We start from the raw sequence: 19,605 nt of genomic DNA on the forward strand, positions 1-19,605 counted from the left end.
CCTTTTAAAAATGATTAAAAATAGATAAAAACCAATCATATAATGCACCTGCAGTTTAGTTTCGTTTTTGCTGTTGTTTCCTGGTTCTCTGATGTACAGAGCCAGAGAGCCAATAAAGGGCAGTGATGGTTTGTAAAACGAAACTGGATTGGTGCTGACACACAGTAATCACACCTCCTTGATTAGTGACCACAGTGAGAAATCTCCCAGTACTGTGGTTATCAGGAAACAGACAACCAGGATGTGTCCAGAACAGAGAGGAATTACAGCAACATCAGAGCAAAAACGAACAATGAGGACATGAAACCAGGACTGCAGTAAGGTAAATGAAGCTATTTAGCTAAAAAAAAAAATTCCTTTAGTGACCCTTTAATGTTTCACAGAACCATAATCGGCATACTAAAATTGAAACATGATTAGAAGCCATTTTTTTTTCTAAGAATAGTGCTGTCATATGATCTAGATAGGTATTCTGCTTACCAGATGTTGAGACTTGAATAGGTGTACACCTATCAAGTCATACAGGCTTGTAGGTTACTGAGAACCTGATGTCGTCTGCTGGGGGAAAGGGATGTAGGATCCAATAGTCCTTCCTCCTGGATGTTGTTGATTAACCGATAACCATATAGAAGTCTCAGACACGGGAATCGATGATTGACCAAAGGAAGATTAAAACACACATAGCGTGATACTCGCTTATAAGTCTCATTTCAGTCAGGTGACATTTCCCAACCCGCCACAAGAGCACTAGAAGTTCCAGCATGGACTTACACGTGTAAGTCCATGCTGGAACTTCTAGTGCTCTTGTGGCGGGTTGGGAAATGTCACCTGACTGAAATGAGACTTATAAGCGAGTATCACGCTATGTGTGTTTTAATCTTCCTTTGGTCAATCATCGATTCCCGTGTCTGAGACTTCTATATGGTTATCGGTTAATCAACAACATCCAGGAGGAAGGACTATTGGATCCTACATCCCTTTCCCCCAGCAGACGACATCAGGTTCTCAGTAACCTACAAGCCTGTATGACTTGATAGGTGTACACCTATTCAAGTCTCAACATCTGGTAAGCAGAATACCCATCTTCATGGTTTAAGGAACTTATACTTTGTTGTCCCTCATCTGCTTCAGAGATCTGGTTCTACTGTGGACTTTGGCCTATCTGTTATTTGCAATTGTCCTATCATATGGACTTTGTTTTATACTTTCATCAGCGCCACACTTTTGTTTTTTCTATGTTCTATTGTGACAAAAAGTGATCTATTTTTTGTTGTGTTGGCTGCTTAGTTTAAGATTATTTTGGCAGCGCATTACCGTATAGACGCTTTTTGTGTCTATATTTTCTCTCATATGATCTAGGTAACCTGTGTACGTTACTACTTCATAACAGCATTTCAGCAGACAAATGTGTTTCTATTATGCAGTAGTGAATATGGATACACAACTTTAAAGACCAGACAGAAAAGCTATTATGTTCAACTATCTAAATAAAATATTTTTCCCCATTTATATATCTTTTTAAAGCCAATATAAGAGATCACCAACCTGATATTTGGAGATGTGTGAGGATGCCAATGCTGCTGATTTGGTTGTATATTATGATGATATTGTTGCTGTAAAAGAGATTGATCACATCTTCAATACAGAGAAATAATGTTCATTTAGGTTAGTACACCCTTTGTTTCAGAACATGCATATATTATCATAAATGATTTTGTGCCTCAGTACTAAACAATGCGCTTACATCAAATCAATATGGTGCTGTAGTATGCACTGGTTTGGTAAACCATGAAAGAAGGTGCTAAATTTACTAAAGGGTGAAATGTTCACGATAAACATTATATATTAAACCAGTTATGTACCTAGGGCATACCTTGTACAGGGATGTTCAATTCCTATTGGTTGATGCTCAGAATGTGCAGTTCCGGGCACCGAGCATCTTTTTTTTTTTTACATTTAGCCCTGCTGTGGGCAAGCATCAGGGTAGAGCCAATGGTCTGCTCTCTTGTAAAAGCAATTTAAGCAGCTAGACACTGAATCGCTTTTACAAGCAGCAGGAGGGGACGTCCCCACTGGGACACCCAAAAGATCTGCCGGCTGGTCATAGAGTTAGACAAAGACCAGAAGCGTTGTCTATGGATAGTAACATTTACATTGTTCGTTGCCGTTGCACAGGCATGTGCAATTTTAAAGCATGGCATGTTTTGGTATCCATTTACTCGTAAACTCTTTTATATTTTACCCAAAAAATTGCAACGCACGCACCTCTGCCTCAAAAAATATAGAAAACCTCTATTGTGAAATTTTTGAGGCAACAAAACCCAAAAAATTGTGAAAACATTTTTTTTATACAAAAAAGTTATAAATTCATTCATAGACATTCCAATATATTATATTTAAATATTAACAACATGAGGATTTGATGAAACAGATAAAGTGATACTGTCCGCCATGGAATTCAGAGACCTCCAGATCAACTGGTGGTAACAGAAAAGCGGTTCATCAACGCGTTTCAAGTGGTCATATTTAAGACAAAATCTTCATCGGGGATTTTTTTGTATCACTATCTGGGATAAATCAAAATAATTCATTTAATATCAAAAAACATTGAACCACATTCCCAACACCCTCATAGGTGTATAAAGGTAGCGACTCACTTTTCAAGTTAAAGTATCATCAAATAGCAGATGCACTCCCCATGGTAACAGCAGTGAGGGTACCCAAAAAGGTCACAGAGATTCACCCATTGTTCCCTATAGAAGGGCCGGATAACTGTATCCAATAAATGGTGTTTGGAGGCCAATATTGTAGGTGCTGTGCCAAAACAAATTGGTAGTAAAATAGAATCCTATGAATAGCTTAACAGCCTATTTTACTACCAATTTGTTTTGGCACAGCACCTACAATACTGGCCTTCAAACACCATTTATTGGATACAGTTATCCAACCCTTCTATAGGGAACAAGGGGTGAATCATGTGACCTTTTTGGGGACCCTCACTGCTGTTACCATGGGGAGTGCATCTGCTATTTGAGGATACTTTAACTTGAAAAGTGAGTAACTACCTTTATACACCTATGAGGGTGTTGGGAATGTGGTTCAATGTTTTTTGATATTAAATGAATTCTTTTGATTTATCCTAGATAGTGATACAAAAAAACTCTGATGAAGATTGTCTTAAATATGACCACTTGAAACGCGCTGGTTGAACCGCTTTTCTGTTACCGCCAGTTGATCTGGAGGTCTCCGAATTCCATGGCGGATAGTATCACTTTATCTGTTTCATCAAATACTCATGTTTTTAATATTTAAATATAATATATTGGAATGTCTATGAATGAATTAATAACTTTTTTGGTATAATAAATGATTTTTTTCACAAATGTTGGGGTTTTGTTGCCTCAAAAATCCCACAATAGAGGTTTTCTATATGTAAACATCAACTAAAATATTGTAGTTAATTGCAGCTATCAAAAGCAACTGATTACAATGATTACTTCTGTATTATAAATAGCCTTTATAAAAAGTAATATGAAATGTGAAAATAACTAAAGCTTAATGAAAAGACTACTTTAGAAATATACAGGAGCTTGTAAAAGATCTGATGCTAGGTGACTGGCACACCCCTACTTTGCTTTATCTGGTTAAACATCCAATCATATGCAAGGGTATTCGCAAAAACAGAGCTTCTTCTTAATGATAATTGATGTCTGAAATAAACAGGTACATTTTACAACACTGTAACACTCCAGTTGATCAGGCTCATTATAATTACTGTATACAGCCTTGTGTTTTGGCTGTGGAATGCGAACAACCTGTTCCACGCCTAGAACAAAATTGAGTCAGGCCTGAGTGGCCCTCAGCAATTAATAGGCAACTCTGCATTTACTAAATTAATACTAGCTTCTTCTGACTGGCCGAGGCAGACGAATGACATCATGAGATCTAACTCAGCCAATCAGAAGAAGCTTTATATTCAGAGAAAGCTGACTATGAATAGCTAAGTGCTCCTCGGCTCGACTATTTTGTTCCAGGTATGGAATGGGATGTTTATGTCCCACGGCCACAACACAAAAATGTATACTGTATGTAGCTAAGGCTGCATACAGTTTATGCAGCAAGCCCAGCAGGTGCAACAGTTTGTGTTGGAAATAGTTTGTTTTTAGTGCAACTAGTAAAAGTGACAGTAAAGCTGGAAAGTGGAAGTAAAGGCAAAACCCAACTCTTAACCTACTCCCACCCACAATCTAAGCCTAACCTACCTAGCCTTGTAAAGAAAAGATCACTATACTTACCTATTTTAAAGCCACTCTGGTCCAGTCTCCAGCACCACCCTGTGTGTGCAGGAAAAAGCAGACATCGGCTGTGAAATGCACAGGGAAGTGACATCACCCACAGATTTACTATGGGGTTTCCATTGTCAGCTGCTTCTCCTACACACTGAAGCCACCGTTGACAGCTTAGCTTGGGACCAGACCAGAGCGGCTACAAAAGTAGGAAAGTATAGCAATCTTTTCTTTACAGTGCTAGATAGATTACGCTTAGAATGTGGGTGGGAGTAGGTTAGGAGCTAGTTAGGTTTTGCCTTTACTTCCACTTTAAGTCATTTTTAAAGTCAGAAATCCAACACACGGTATATACATGTGTTATAGTATTACATCCTGAAATGAAAATTGATTTCTTTGGGTAATTTTCTTTGGGGCATTATTCTATAATGAAGTGTAAATATAAACTTAGTTTCCTTAATTCACTATTACAAAAATGAATTGTTCTATTTGCATATATTCAAATCTATATTTTGTAAATTTACCTGATCATTTTGCATTTCTGGTGTAGTTTTAATACTGCAAGACACAAAAATGACATCAGTGAAATAATTACTAGAAAAAGCTGGAAATAATTACTAGAAAATAATTACAAGAAAAGGCTGTATACTACATTAAAGATATAGTGCTCAGCATAAATGAGTACACCCCAGAACAGATTTGTCAGAAAACCTTTACTTTCAGAATCAACATTTTATATGAGACACTATACTAAAAAATACTCAAATACTGTCCATTGATTGCAACCAAGATTTGTTAATTTGCACACACAAAAACGTTTTTTCTCTAACAAATTAATTTAAGACCATGTTGCAAAAATGAATAGACCCCAGTCAAAGTCTTAGGAGCAAAGCTAAATTTAAGCCCAGGTTCATACTGCTGAACTTGCACGATTTCATACCTGCATGTCAGTCCGTCTTGGGGGGCGATTTCAGAGACATCTGTGCGGGTTCCGGCATAGATGTCTATTGAAATTGCACCCGAAGTCACCAAAAGTAGTACAGAAACTACTTTTGGGAATGGGTGCGGCGCAACAAAGTCGACGTCGCACTGATTCGGACGGAAAAGTCAAATTGCATGCCAAATCACATCAACGCGAACCTGGGCTTAGACAACAAAATCAAGTTCAGTAGACAGTGGATTATAAAAGCTTAACTTAGAAAAGAAAACCAATTCCCATTTAAATCTGTGAGCAATGGCACTGCATGGAAGAGAAATGTCACAAGGCCTGAGAAAGAAAATAATTACTTTACACAAGAAAGGTGAAGGCTACAAGAAGATCTGCAAAGCTTTATCAGTCAGAATACTGTAGCAAAAGCGATACAAATATTAACAAAGCTGGATCTGCAACCATCTCACAGAGACGTCTAGGCCAGGGGTCTTCAAACTACGGCCCTTCAGTTGTTCAGGAACTACAATTCCCATCATGCCTAGTCATGTCTGTGAATGTCAGAGTGTTACAATGCCTCATGGGACGTGTAGTTCCGCAAAACAGCTGGAGGGCCGAAGTTTGAGGATCCCTGGTCTAGGCCATCCACAGAAGTTAACACCTCGACAGCAGTGTGTTCTGATAAGAAGGGTTAAAGAAATTTGCCATGCAAATTCTTTGCAGTTAGCTAAAGAAGTGGAAAGCCAAACTGTGGTGATTGTTTACCGTGACCCAATATAGTGTACACTGCAGAGAAATGGCATGCATGGGTGTCATCCACGAAGGAAGCCTCTCCTACACTCCTAAAGCCCATGCACATAAAATCCCACCTAGAATTAGCCAGAGCCCATGCTGTAAAAGAAGAAGACTATTGGGACTCTGTACTCTGGATAGATTACACCAAATTAAAGATTTCTGGAACTGATGACTTTAAAACTGTATGGCGTTGTAAAGGTGAGGAGTACAAAGAATGTACGATGCCTACAGTAAAACATGGTGGAGGTGTCCTTCTGTGCATAAGTGCTGCTGGTGTTGGGGAGCTGCATTTCATTGATGGTATTATGAATTCACTGATGTACTGCTCTATATTGAAAGAAATTGCTACCATCATTCCTTGCCCTTGGTCGTCATGCACTTTTCCAACATGACAATGAGCCAAAACACACATCCAAGGCCACTGTTGCATTTCTGAAGAACAGGTGAAAGTGGTTCTGTGGCCATGTATGTCTCCTGATCGGAGACCAATCGAAAATCTATGGGAATCTCTGAAGAGATCAGTTGAGCATTACTCTCCATCCAGCATCCAGGCTCGTTCTTGAAGAATGGAAAAATATATAATATGTTGCCAACTACTTGTTCATTCCATGCCTAAAAGACTTGGTGCTGTCCTTACAAATCATGGAGGTCATACAAAATACTAGATGTAGTAGTTTTTGTTGTGGAGTGTATTCATTTTGCATCAACTAATTTGAGTAGAACTAAAGATTTTGTAATCCAAGTTATATTAACCTTACTTCCATGTAATGAGTTAAACAAATGTTCTATAACTCAGTTTCGTAAACATTTGGGAAATTGTTCTTGTGTTCTATTGAGATATTGATTAAAACAAATTTTTTCAAAAGCTGTGTAGTAATTTATGTTGAGCACTGTATATGCACTACATTGGAATACACAAAGGAAGTGAAAAAAAACCAAACAGGCTGTTTAGAATTTAAAAATAACATTTTAAAGGGCACCTTCAGAAAAAAAAAAATCTCAACATCTTAATATTATGTCCCACATACATCGCCTAACTTCCTGTTATTGCTCACAGTTCAACATGATTTTTCCCCTCTGCAAACTGATAACCGTGCTAACTTATTAGGACCGTAGGTAGCTCTTAACTCCCAGCTTTCTAACAGACAACAAAGGAGCAGCAGCACACTGATGATTAAACCTTATTGAGAGTACAGTGCAATTCCCTGGGTTTCTAATACGGCTAGCCTTGCACTCTCTAAGTGACTCTTACTGTGCCAGGAATTATGCTAAGCTAATATGAAAATCAGGGCAAAATCGTGGGTGCGCGGTATACGCCGATACCCGCTTTCCCCCGCCGAGTTTGAATACTGCGCCGACATATACCGAGCGCAGTACACTCGGGTATAGTCGGCCAGTCTCGGCTCCTTCCGCGCTCACGTCCTGGATGTCAGCGCGAGAGTTGCCGAGCCTGCCCGACAATACACGAGTGTACTGCGCTCTGTATATGTCGGCGCAGTATTCAAACTTGGCGCGGGAAACGAGCGGGGAGGACGCGAGGACGCCGCAGAAGGACGCCGGACCCGACGAAGAGGACACCCGAAGCTGCAGACGGACCCCGGACCCGACGAAGAGGACACCCGAAGCCGCAGAAGGACGCCGGACCCGGCGAAGAGGACACGGACCCGACGAGGCCGCCGATGGATGCCGTGCAAGACACCAAAAGTGTAAGTACAAAAAAAACTTTTTTCCACAGGATTCGGGCAACTTTAGGGGTGCGCGGTATACGCGGGAGCGCGTTATACCGCGATAAATACGGTACATACATTTTAAAAAGCGGATGATATTAATGCAGTATTTACAAATCATACAAGATTGTCTGTATATAATGACATTCCACGCAAAATGAATATTTCATTCTACTGCTGTATTCTCTAGAACAGCCTTTCTCAACCTTATCGACACAGAGGATTCCTTGAAATAACATTTTGGTCTCAAGGAACCCTAGCTAAAAATTACTATATCTACAACTCATAATACATCAGTGTGATGGTCAGTGGGAAGAATGCTCCTTAAACTTGTGGTCATTAGGAAGAATTACCACCTTACAGGCAAAAGGATCTTAATTCTCTAGATGTCATAGGAGCCTGTTAATTAAACTCCCCAGTCTCTGCCACACTTAATTCTTAAGTGGGGTACACATTATAAGAAAATAGGGCAAACGTTCCTCTGATTTTTCTCGATGTTTCACAGCAAATCGGAACCAATGAAAGAATTTTTGTACGAAAATTCATACGAATATTCTCGTGAAGGCTTTTTTTGTTGTTTATTGTTTCTGAACATGCACAGTCTCTCTTCTCAGATTTGTCTTGTACGAAAACAGTACACATTAAAAGGGGTTGTAAAGGAATTTTTTTCCCCCCCTAAATAGCTTCCTTTACCTTAGTGCAGTCCTCCTTCACTTACCTCATCCTTTGATTTTGCGAGGGGGGAGGGGGCGAGCAGGAGTGTCAGGGTGCCCACTAGCACACAGCTCCTTTCTCTATCTGCAAAGTAGAGAGAGTGTCCTGACCCTCCTGCTCGCCCCCTCCCCCTTTAAGAGGCTTTCTCCACACCAGGGAGAAAGCCTTGCATTACTGTGTGTAGTTACATACAGAAGAACAAGAAGTGAGTATTTCTCAGAAGAAATAATGACATTTAAAAGCAAAATCGAAGGATGAGGTAAGTGAAAGAGGACTGCACTAAGGTAAAGGAAGCTATTTAGAAAAAAAAATGACCTTTACAACCCCTTTAAATGAATATTGTTCTTTCTGTTCCTATACAAGAACATTTTTGGAGTTTGTTCCTTCGGGAATTTTTGTACAAAAATTCAGAATCGGCTGTTGAAAGTTGTGCACACACTATACAAAAATCGTAGAGAAATTCTTTGGTCGAAAACATTAGCCCGATTTCCTTATAGTGTGTACGAGCCTTTAGTTTTGTTCAGACAAGAACTTGTTTTAACAAGAATTACATTCTTCCTGTAAAAAGTAAAATGTCCACTATATATGTTCATATGAAAAATACTTACCACAGAGGAGGTGGCTTCATTGGGGTATTCGCTAAAAACAGGAAAAGAAAAATGATTTAATGTGGCTAGTAACTGAACATTTTGAAAAGCCAAGTGTATGGAGTAAGTAGTTTAAAATGTTTAAGCTTTTTGGGGAGTAAGGGGGAAGGAAGCTCTGCGCTTTCAGAAGCAAATACTGAATATACTATAATTTTATAATATATATATATATATATATATATACACACACACACACACACACACACACACACACATATATATACATATACACATACACACACACACACAAACAGTGAGGGAAAAAAGTATTTGATGCCCTGCTGATTTTGTATGTTTGCCCACTGACAAAGAAATGAACCATCTATAATTGTAACCCTTCCTTGCCTAAGCCTTTTTCTGATATCTGTTGCTTACAAGGTAAACTTTACATTTTTTGCTAGAGAATTATTTGATAGAATTATTGCTCTCGCAACAACGATCATGGGGATACCTCACGTGTGGTTTTGAACACAGTTTACATTTGCGGTTGCAGCGTACGTATGCATTCGCTTCTGCTCGCGAGCACGGAGGGATGGGGTGATTTACATTTTTTTTCCTTATTTATTTTTATACTCTCCCTTTGAAAAAAAAAATCTTATCACTTTTATTGCGATCAGAAGGAATGTAAACATACCTTGTGACATTAATAGGCAGTGACAGGTACTCCTTATGGAGAGATCAGGGGACTATAAAAGTTCAAATCCTTTCTTTGCACTTGAATACAGATTTTTTTTTTAAATTTGGTGCCTTTAGGTCTTCTGTAAACCAGACGTGATGTCATGACATCGCTTTGGGGTTACTGGATCCGAGACCCGATCAAAGCTAATTCCGGCTTCATTCAGGTCTCCGACCAGCTGGCGGATGTGTTAGCCGGTCGCTCGGGCCTCTCGGTGGGACAGGAGATCCACGGAAGGGAGCGTCCCCTCCCACTGCTTGGGATAACAGCCAAACAGCTTTTTAGCTATTATGGTTGTTATCCCAAGAAAGCAAAGCACCGATTCTAAGAAACAGTACTGGGGTGAAGCGTGCAGCTGCATGCATCACCCCAGTACAACCCCTTCCACCTGAGGCCGCATATTTGAGTACAATTTGCATGAAGGGGTTTAATGGTAGGTTCACTTTTTAACAGTGAGAGACAGAACAACAAAAATATCCAGAAAAATGCATTTCAAAAAAGTTCTAAATTGATTTGTATTTTAATGAGTGAAATAATAATTTGATTCCCTATCAGCAAGATTTCTGGCTCCCAGGTGTCTTCTATACAGGTAATGAGTTGAGATTGGGAGCACTCTCTTAAAGGGAGTGCTCCTAATCTCAGCTTGTTACCTGTATAAAAGACACCTGTCCACAAAAGCAATCAATCAGATTTATCGCTCTCCACCATGGCCAAGATCTAAGAGCTGTCAAAGGATGTCAGGGACAAGATTGTACACAAGGCTGGAATGGGCTACAAGACCATCTCCAATCAGCTTGGTAGGAGGGTGACAACAGTTGGTGCGATTATTGTCAAATGGAAGAAACACAAAATAACTTTCAATCTCCCTTGGTCTGGGGCTCCATGCAAGATCTCACCTTGTGGAGTTTCAATGATCATGAGAATGGAACTACACGGGATACAATCTTGTCAATGATTTTAAGGCAACTTGGACCATAGTCACCTAGAAAACAATTGGTAAACTACGCCGTAGAAGACTGAAATCCTGCAGCGCCTGCAAGGTCCCCCTGCTCAAGAAAGCACATTCACAGGCCTATTTGAAGTTTGCAAATGAACATCTGAATAATTCAGAGAACTGGGTAAGAGTGTTGTGGTCAGATGAGAACCAAAATCAAGCTCTTTGGCATCAACTCAACTCGTCGTGTTTGGAGGAGGAGGAATGACCCCAAGAACACCATCCCCACCGTCAAACATGGAGGTGGAAACATTATGCTTGGGGGGCGTTCTGCTAAAGGGACAGGACAACTTTACAGCATGAAAGGGACGATGGAAAGGGATACCATCAAATCTCTGGCGAGATCCTCCTTCCCTCAACCAGGGCATTGATAATGGGTTGTGGATGTGTATACCAGCAAGACAATGATCCAAAACACATGGCCAAGGCAACAAAGGAGTGGCTCAAGAAGAAGCACATTAAAGGTCCTGGAGTGGCCTTACCAGTCTCCAGACCTTAATCCCATTGAAGGTATATCGATACCCCCCTTCCTCCTCTCCTTCCCTTCCCCTCTCCTACCCTTTCTTACCTCATTGAGTTTGTCTATGGGGAGTAGTGGATCCCCAGAAACTACCACAAGAAATCCTTATATTTAATTCTAGACTATTTTCATGTATCCAAACTCCTGACGAGTGGCAGGTGGCCATGAAATGCATAGAGTATACATCCTTGGATGCCCTACACAAGCCCATATATCATCATATATCAATTTTTACACATGTTAATCATGTAGTTATTTTTTGATGTATTTATTACTGTATGTCATTAATTATGTTCCCTAACTAATCATGTAATATTAAATTAATGAAGGTTATGAATTGCTCTTTTGTGATTACATTTCTGTATCAAACATATTCTGGTTATTGGTCCATCAATAATGTATAATGTCATTTTATAGGGAACCATGACATCCAAGTTATTCTATTTATTTTATTTAGACACCCTTATACCTCATTTAAAATCCGAACTCCACTACGTCTGTTTTTGCACATTGAAAATATGTAGCGGGAGCTGAAGGTTTGAGTTACCAAACGTCAGCCTCAAAACCTTATTGGACTTGGAGGATATGCAAGATGTGTGTAAACCTGGTGGACAACTACAAGAAACATCTGACCTCCGATTGGCAACAAGGGTTTTGCCACCAAGTACCAAGTTATGTTTTGCGAAGAGCTCAAATACTTATTTCACCCATTAAAATGCAAATAAATTTATAACTTTTTTGCAATGCATTTTTCTGGATTTTTTGGTTGCAATTCTGTCTCTCACTGTTAAAGAAAACCTACCATTAAAATTATAGACTGATCATTTCTTTGTCAGTGTACAAATGTACAAAATCAGTATGGGATCAAATACTTTACTTTTTTTCCTCACTGTACAGCCCTCAAAATTTCCACTCGCCTGCTCACATTTTGTGAGTGGAAATAAGAGCAGGTTCGCTCGAATTAATGGAGCAATGGGTACCACATGTTTTTCTTACAGTGTTGACATGTACGTGAAAAGACAATGAACATGTAAATAATACAAACACCTTGGCTTTGTATTAGGGCCCTTTTCACACGTACGGACAAACGGTCCGTTTCTTACAAGTCCGTTGTAAAAAAGCATCCGACTTGTAATGCTTCCCTATGGGATTGCAGACGTTAGCGCATGATGCATCCGCTAACGTCCGCAAACACCTGCCTCCGCAAAGATCCGCTTTTCAGACGGAAGAAAACCCTATTTTTCTTCCGTCTGGCAGAACGGATCAGATGAATACGGACACATGGTCCGTATTCACCAGATTCCCCATAGGGGTGAGCGGAGGAAAGACAGGGCGGTCTCTGCACAGTGTGTGGGGATCGCCCTGTCCGCCGACAGCTCAGCGGGGAATTACGGAGGATCCCCGCTGAGCAGACGGACACACACGGGGCGGATCAATACGGATCCGCTCAGTGTGAAAGGGCCCTAAAAGTCATCTCACCTATTAGAACATGATTCATTTGTCAGCTAGCACTTGCAGTCATCCTGAGCTAGACTGTAAAGTAGACGTGTTCTGTTCAACTTGCTGGTGGGAAGTTATGTTTCCTTGGTAACCATTACCTGATGTATCAACATATTTTTAGGCAATATGTCTGCTTTACTTTACATAGCACACCTCTCAACCCTGCACTCGGGACGTAGAGCAGCACATTTACTTAACAAGGCAGTAATGTGTACAGTGCCTATAGTAACCAATCATATTTTATCCTTTTATCACCAGAAGAATTAAATATGCTTTATGTTACAACATGTTCTCTATTTCCTCGTTAGTCAATGGGGAAACTTGGCTCGCCGAGATCCTCGGCGGCTTCACAAGGAACTCGACGAGCAAAATGATGTGTTTTGCTCGTCGAGTTTCTCGGACGTGTGTACGGGGCCTTATACAAGCTGTACACTCACTACTTTACATTGTAGTAAAGTGTAGTTTCTTCAGTGTTGTCACATGAAAATATATAATAAAATATTTACAAAAATGTGAGCGGTATACTCACTTTTGTGAGATACTGTGTGTGTATATATACATATATACACACACACACACACACACACACGTATACACACACACACACGCAAATTCACAAGACAAAGCACACAGGCAAGGAAGAGCTTAAGTGAGAGCGAGAGAGCGCGCACAGGCGAGCGAGAGAGCACGCACAGGCGAGAGAGCGCGCACAGGCGAGAGAGCGCACAGACGAGGGAGAGCGAGGGAGAGCGAGAGAGCGCACAGGCGAGGGAGAGCGAGAGAGCGCACAGGCGAGGGAGAGCGAGAGAGCGCACAGGCGAGGGAGAGCGAGAGAGCGCACAGGCGAGGGAGAGCGAGAGAGCGCACAGGCGAGGGAGAGCGAGAGAGCGCACAGGCGAGGGAGAGCGAGAGAGCGCACAGGCGAGGGAGAGCGAGAGAGCGCACAGGCGAGGGAGAGCGAGAGAGCGCGCAGGCGAGGGAGAGCGAGAGAGCGCGCAGGCGAGGGAGAGCGAGAGAGCGCGCAGGCGAGGGAGAGCGAGAGAGCGCGCAGGCGAGGGAGAGCGAGAGAGCGCGCAGGCGAGGGAGAGCGAGAGCGCGCAGGCGAGGGAGAGAGAGAACGCGCAGGCGAGGGAGAGAGAGAACGCGCAGACGAGGAAGAAAGAGAGCGCACAGGCGAGGGAGAGAGCGCACAGGCGAGGGAGAGCGAGAGAGCGCACAGGCGAGGGAGAGCGAGAGAGCGCACAGGCGAGGGAGAGCGAGAGAGCGCACAGGCGAGGGAGAGCGAGAGAGCGCACAGGCGAGGGAGAGCGCACAGGCGAGGGAGAGCGAGAGAGCGCACAGGCGAGGGAGAGCGAGAGAGCGCACAGGCGAGGGAGAGCGAGAGAGCGCACAGGCGAGGGAGAGCGAGAGAGCGCACAGGCGAGGGAGAGCGAGAGAGCGCACAGGCGAGGGAGAGCGAGAGAGCGCACAGGCGAGGGAGAGCGAGAGAGCGCACAGGCGAGGGAGAGCGAGAGAGAGAGCGCACAGGCGAGGGAGGGAGAGAGAGAGAGAGCGCACAGGCGAGGGAGGGAGAGAGAGAGAGAGCGCACAGGCGAGGGAGAGAGAGAGCGCACAGGCGAGGGAGAGAGAGAGCGTGCACAGGCGAGGGAGAACAAAAGAGGGAGCGCATACAGGTAAAGGAGAGTGAAAGAGGGAGCGCACAGGGGAGGGAAAGAGGGAGCACACGAGCAAAGAAAAGAGAGAGGGAAAAGAGAGAGGGAACACACAAGTAAAGGAGAGCGAGAGAGGAAGTGGGCAAGGGAAAGAAAGAGGGAGTGCACAAGGGAAAGGGAGCGCATAAGCAAGGGAGAGCTAGAGAGGAAGAGCATGGACTAGGAAGAGAGAATGAGACAGCACGGGCTAAGGGGAGAGAACAAGACAGAAAGAGCTAGGGAGAAAAAGCGAGAAAGTATTGAGCAAGGGAGGGAGTACAAGCATGAACGGAAAGAGAAAAAGCAGGGAGTGAGGAAAACAATTCAGAAGAATAAGAAAACCTTTAAAAGTGGAATGTCTTCTTGATGGATATCTTTTACTAGGACGCCTTTCAAATGTACTAGCTCTTCTTAACCTTCCAGCATGGGTTGCCTGGTATTCTGTTCGCCCACTAAAAAAAAAAAATGTCATCAAGCGCAATGTGCTAAAAAGATATCTTGCCACTTTAAACTTTGCATTGACATCTTAAGTGCATAAAAGTACATAAAACAAAATCACTTTAAAGTGGTTGTCAGCCCAGATAACACAAGTAAAACTGAGCATTTATGCCAACTCAACAAAGCAGTTCAACTCATTTGTGCACTGTCTGGCAGGGATATGAGCAGCCTGTCATTTGTAATCCTTCCCGCTTTGCTACTAGAAAAAAATCAGACACATGCAAAAAATGAGTGTTCCCACACCCCCTCTCCTTTGATTGCAGACATGCAAAAGGAGACTCATGCATGAGTGAAGGGTGTTGCATCTCCGGCATGCCTCAGCCAAAGTCTGTTTAGTTTCAAATTGTTGTAACCCTCATAAACATCAGTTCTCAAAGACATGCACCATTTCATAGCAAAAATCCAAAGCGCTGTATTATAATATTTTCATCTATAAGCGTATCACAGGTCTCTGAAAATCTCCGGTCCGTGGGTGGCGGAGTCCTGACATCACTGGCCCCACCTCCCAGCTGTACATACCACCTCCAGCAGGGAGTGACATGCATGGACACTTCCAGGACTGTGCATACTGCTAATCTGCCACTAGTGTAGAGCTGGGAAGTGAGGCCAGTGATGTCACAACTCCACCTCCAGTGCGTAGACATGCCCACGAACCTGTGCATCAGTGTCAATTATCCTTTCTAGCAAAATAAGCATGTACAATATTTGTATAAATGCAATAAGTAAACTAAGCAGTTATTCAACTTTAATTGATGGAGTCATCGAATGGTTCCTTGCTCAGAGTCCAACTCAAAATGTCTCCAAAGTCCTTGAGCTTTAAACGAACGTCTTGCCTCTTTGTCATCCAAAAAAATTCCTTTGCCCACATGCTTCTTTCAAAATCCTAAAGTCCTCCCCCAACTTCCGTTTTTAAATCCTATCCTGTCCTCTTTTTAGCTCCTAAACCAATTTGACTGGTTTATTTGCATATCATTAGGGAGAGCATGGCTTCTTAACACAGCACACGATCTAACTATGCAATCTAACCAAATACATTTTCTATAAAATCATCTAAATATCCATAGCAAGACACCTCCAGCTTTACGTAATAGCCGTCATACATTTGCGACATCAAAGAAAAAATGAGAAAGGAAGCACTTTGAAGCCACTGCAGGTTTAACTTTGAATGCCCTACATTGTAAATCATTTGCCTTGCTTGCAGTGTCTTCCAAACACTCAGTTGCCTCTGCAAGCTGCTCCTTCAGCAAGGCTATTTCTAACTCTGACTTTTTCCTCTTTACAGATTCAATATGTAGCGTGTGCAGGAAGTGTAAACCAATCTACTTCAGTTGAGCTTTAGCGCAAATCCAGGCAATGAGCCACTAAATCTTTTGCTTTTGTCTTTTATAAAAGGTTATTGCAGTAAAAGCCAATGAAGCTTAGACTTCTGTAGTGTATCATTGCTTTACTAAACAGAAAAAGCCGCACATACAACTGCACAAAACATAATTCATAGCTTACAAAATATGCCTACAATTTTGGGGAAGACATGGCTGCTAGAAGCTGGAGAACTTTTGAGATGTTTGAAGATTGATTCAGCGTAAGAAGTTGAGTAACTGTTTACTTATTGCATACATATTGTACATGCTTATTTTTTGCTAGAAAGGTTTGTGCGTGTTGTAGGCATATTTTGTAACTACGAATCGTGTTTTGAACAGTTGTATGTGCATTTATTTCTGTTTAGTAAAAGCTTTGAAACACTATAGAAGTCTAAGCGCTCTTGGCTTTAGACATTTAATAGACATAAAGCAAAACAGGAGGATATCACACCATTCCCATGGGGATACGCATATTTGAGCGCTATATGACAACTCATATTTGGTGGTATATTTCTTCTGATACTTATCACAGAGATGGTGTGAACGCACCGCTTTCGTTCTTTTTGAAGATTTGTTTCAGACTGCACTTTTTTCACTTTAGGATATCTGAATGGATTGAAATTTCAGTTCTTTGCACAATTGTATTTATGTTTCTACATTTGACACAGGTTTGGATTTCTTTTTGAATATGCAACTTTTTTCATTTTTGATAGTCACATTGGGCTAGATTCACAGACGAAGTACTTTCAAATTTCCTGCGTTGTATCGTTGTTTTGAATCCTCAAAACAAGATACGACGGCTTCTGGGTTAGATCCGACAAGTGTACGTCTTCGTACGCCTTCGGATCTAAGATGCAATACTTTGGCGTCCGCTGGGTGGCGTTTTCAGTGTTGGGTATGCAAATTAGCGAATTACGACGATCCACACGTACGCGCGGCCATCGCATTTTCCAACGTCGTCTGTAGTCGGCTTTTTCCGGCGAATAGTTAAAGCTGGTATTTTGCGGCGTATAGGTAGACTTGCCATGTTAAGTATGGCCGTCGTTCCCGCGTCGAAATTTGAAAAAAAAATTTTTTTGCCCAAGTCGTCCGTGAATAGGGATGGACGTAACTCACGTCTAAGTTAAAAAAAATGACGTCCTAGCGACGTCATTTAGCGCAATGCACGGCAGGAAATTTTGCGACGACGCATGCGCAGTCCATTCGGCGCGGGGACGCGCTTCATTTAAATGAAACCCGCCCAATTTAAAATCCGCCGCCAGAAATACACTACGCCGCCGTAACTTACGGCGCGAATTCGCTGAGGATTTGAAACAACGCCAGGTAAGGTACGGCGGCGTAGTGCATCTCTGATACGCTGCGCCGTTCTACATGTTTGTGGATCTGGCCCATTATGTTTATCAATACGCACATTATTTTTGTATTGCTTTGTATTTAACCACTTCCATACCGGGCCTTTCCACCCCCATCCTGCCCAGGCCAATTTTCAGCTTTCAGCACTGTCACACTTTGAATGAGAATTGTGCGACGTTGTACCCAAATTAATTTTGATAATTCTCCCTCCCCCCCCCCCCCCCACATAGAAAAAAATATATGTTTTCCCTCAATTTAGGCCGATACATATTCTACATATTTTTGGTAAAAAAAAAAAATAGGGATGGGCGTAGGTTACGTTCAAGTTGTAGGCAGTGATTCAACGTATCTTAGGGAGTATTTCCGACGTGATTCTGAGCATGCGCACTGGGTTGCGTCCACAGGACGGCGCATGCGCCGTTCGTTCGGCCCATCATTTGCATGGGGTCACACTTCATTTAAATGGATCACGCCCACTTCCACCTACTTTGAATTAGGCCGGCTTACACCTACGAATTTACGTTACGCCGACGCAACGTTGGGAGCAAGTGCTTTGTGAATACTGTGCTCGCCGCTCTGCCATACGCTGGCGTAGCGTATATTCGATACGCCCGCATAACTATGCGCCGCTGTATGTGAATCCGGGCCAGAGCGTCTACAAAATAGGGGATAGCGGCAATCTGCGATTTTTATTCAACCCAGCCGCCACGTCCCTGCTCTGTAATGAGCAATCGCGGGTGCCCGGCGGCCATCACGGCAGCCAGGCACGCGCATCGAGTACACAGTGATGCGGCGCGCACTCGCTAGAATGCCGGGAAAACCGCAGACGTTTTACTGCCGACGCCTGGGCACTTTCAGTGTGAAAGCAGCCTTAGAGCACAGCAAGAAAAAAAGCTCAGTTATCCATCATAAATCAACCTTAGTGTGTAAGCTCCTGGAGGGCAAGGACTGATTTAAATGTACAATATACAGTTTTGCTCATAAGTTTACATACCCTGGCAGAATTTATGATTTCTTGTCCATTTTTCATGGAATATGAATGATAATACAAAAACTTTTCTTTCACTCATGGTTAATGTTTGGCTGAAGCCATTATCAATCAACTGTGTTTACTCTTCTTAGATCATGACGACAACAGAAACTACCCAAAATTACCCTGATCAAAAGTTTACATACCCCAGTTCTTAATACCGTGTATTGCCCCCTTTAACATCAATGACAGCTTGAAGTCTTTTGTGGTATTTGTGGATGAGGCTCTTTATCTTCTCAGGTGGTAAAGCTGCCCATTCCTCTTGGCAAAAAGCCTCCAGTTCCTGTAAATTCTTGGGCTGTCTTGCATGAACTGCACGTTTGAGATCTCCCCAGAGTGGCTCAATGATATTGAGGTCAGGAGACTGAGATGGCCACTCCAGAACCTTCACTTTATTCTGCTGTAGCCAATAAAAAGGTTGACTTGATCATTGTTATGTTTGAATGTCCAAATACGTCCCATGTGCAGCTTTCTGGCTGATGAATGCAAAATGTTCCTTCAGTATTTGATAATATACTGCATTCATATTGCCAAAAATGTTGACCAAATTTCCTGTGCCCTTGTAGCTCACACATCGCCAAAACATTAGCGATCCACCTCCGTACCTTTCATCATAGGCCTTGTTGACTCCTCTCCAAATGAAGAATTTATGGTTGTGGCCAAAAAGCTAAATTTTGGTCCTATCACGCCAAATGACCGTGCCAGAAGGTTTGAGGCTTGTCTCTGTGCTGTTTAGCGTATTGCAAGCGGATATTTTATGGCCTTTGCATAGTAATGGATTTCTTCTGGCGACTCGACCATGCAGCCCATCTTTCTTCAAGTGCCTCCTTAGTGTGCATCTGCCACACCACGTTTTCATAGTCCTGGATTTTACCTGAAGTTATTTGT

General features: G+C 42.2%; 1 protein-coding gene across 1 annotated transcript in view; it reads right to left on the minus strand.

Moving 5' to 3' along the window:
* Positions 1-19,605, minus strand: part of EPB41L4B (erythrocyte membrane protein band 4.1 like 4B) — a 334,961-nt gene that overhangs the window by 6,759 nt on the left and 308,597 nt on the right. The window contains exons 12-15 of the mRNA XM_040353483.1: positions 14,821-14,930; positions 9,059-9,089; positions 4,811-4,844; positions 1,546-1,613 (exon numbers count right to left, since the gene is read on the minus strand). Of these exons, the coding sequence (XP_040209417.1) occupies positions 1,546-1,613; positions 4,811-4,844; positions 9,059-9,089; positions 14,821-14,930 (243 nt within the window). The remainder of the gene's footprint in view (positions 1-1,545; positions 1,614-4,810; positions 4,845-9,058; positions 9,090-14,820; positions 14,931-19,605) is intronic.

Source organism: Rana temporaria, chromosome 5 (assembly GCF_905171775.1).
Source record: "Rana temporaria chromosome 5, aRanTem1.1, whole genome shotgun sequence".
Classification (NCBI taxonomy): domain Eukaryota; kingdom Metazoa; phylum Chordata; class Amphibia; order Anura; family Ranidae; genus Rana; species Rana temporaria.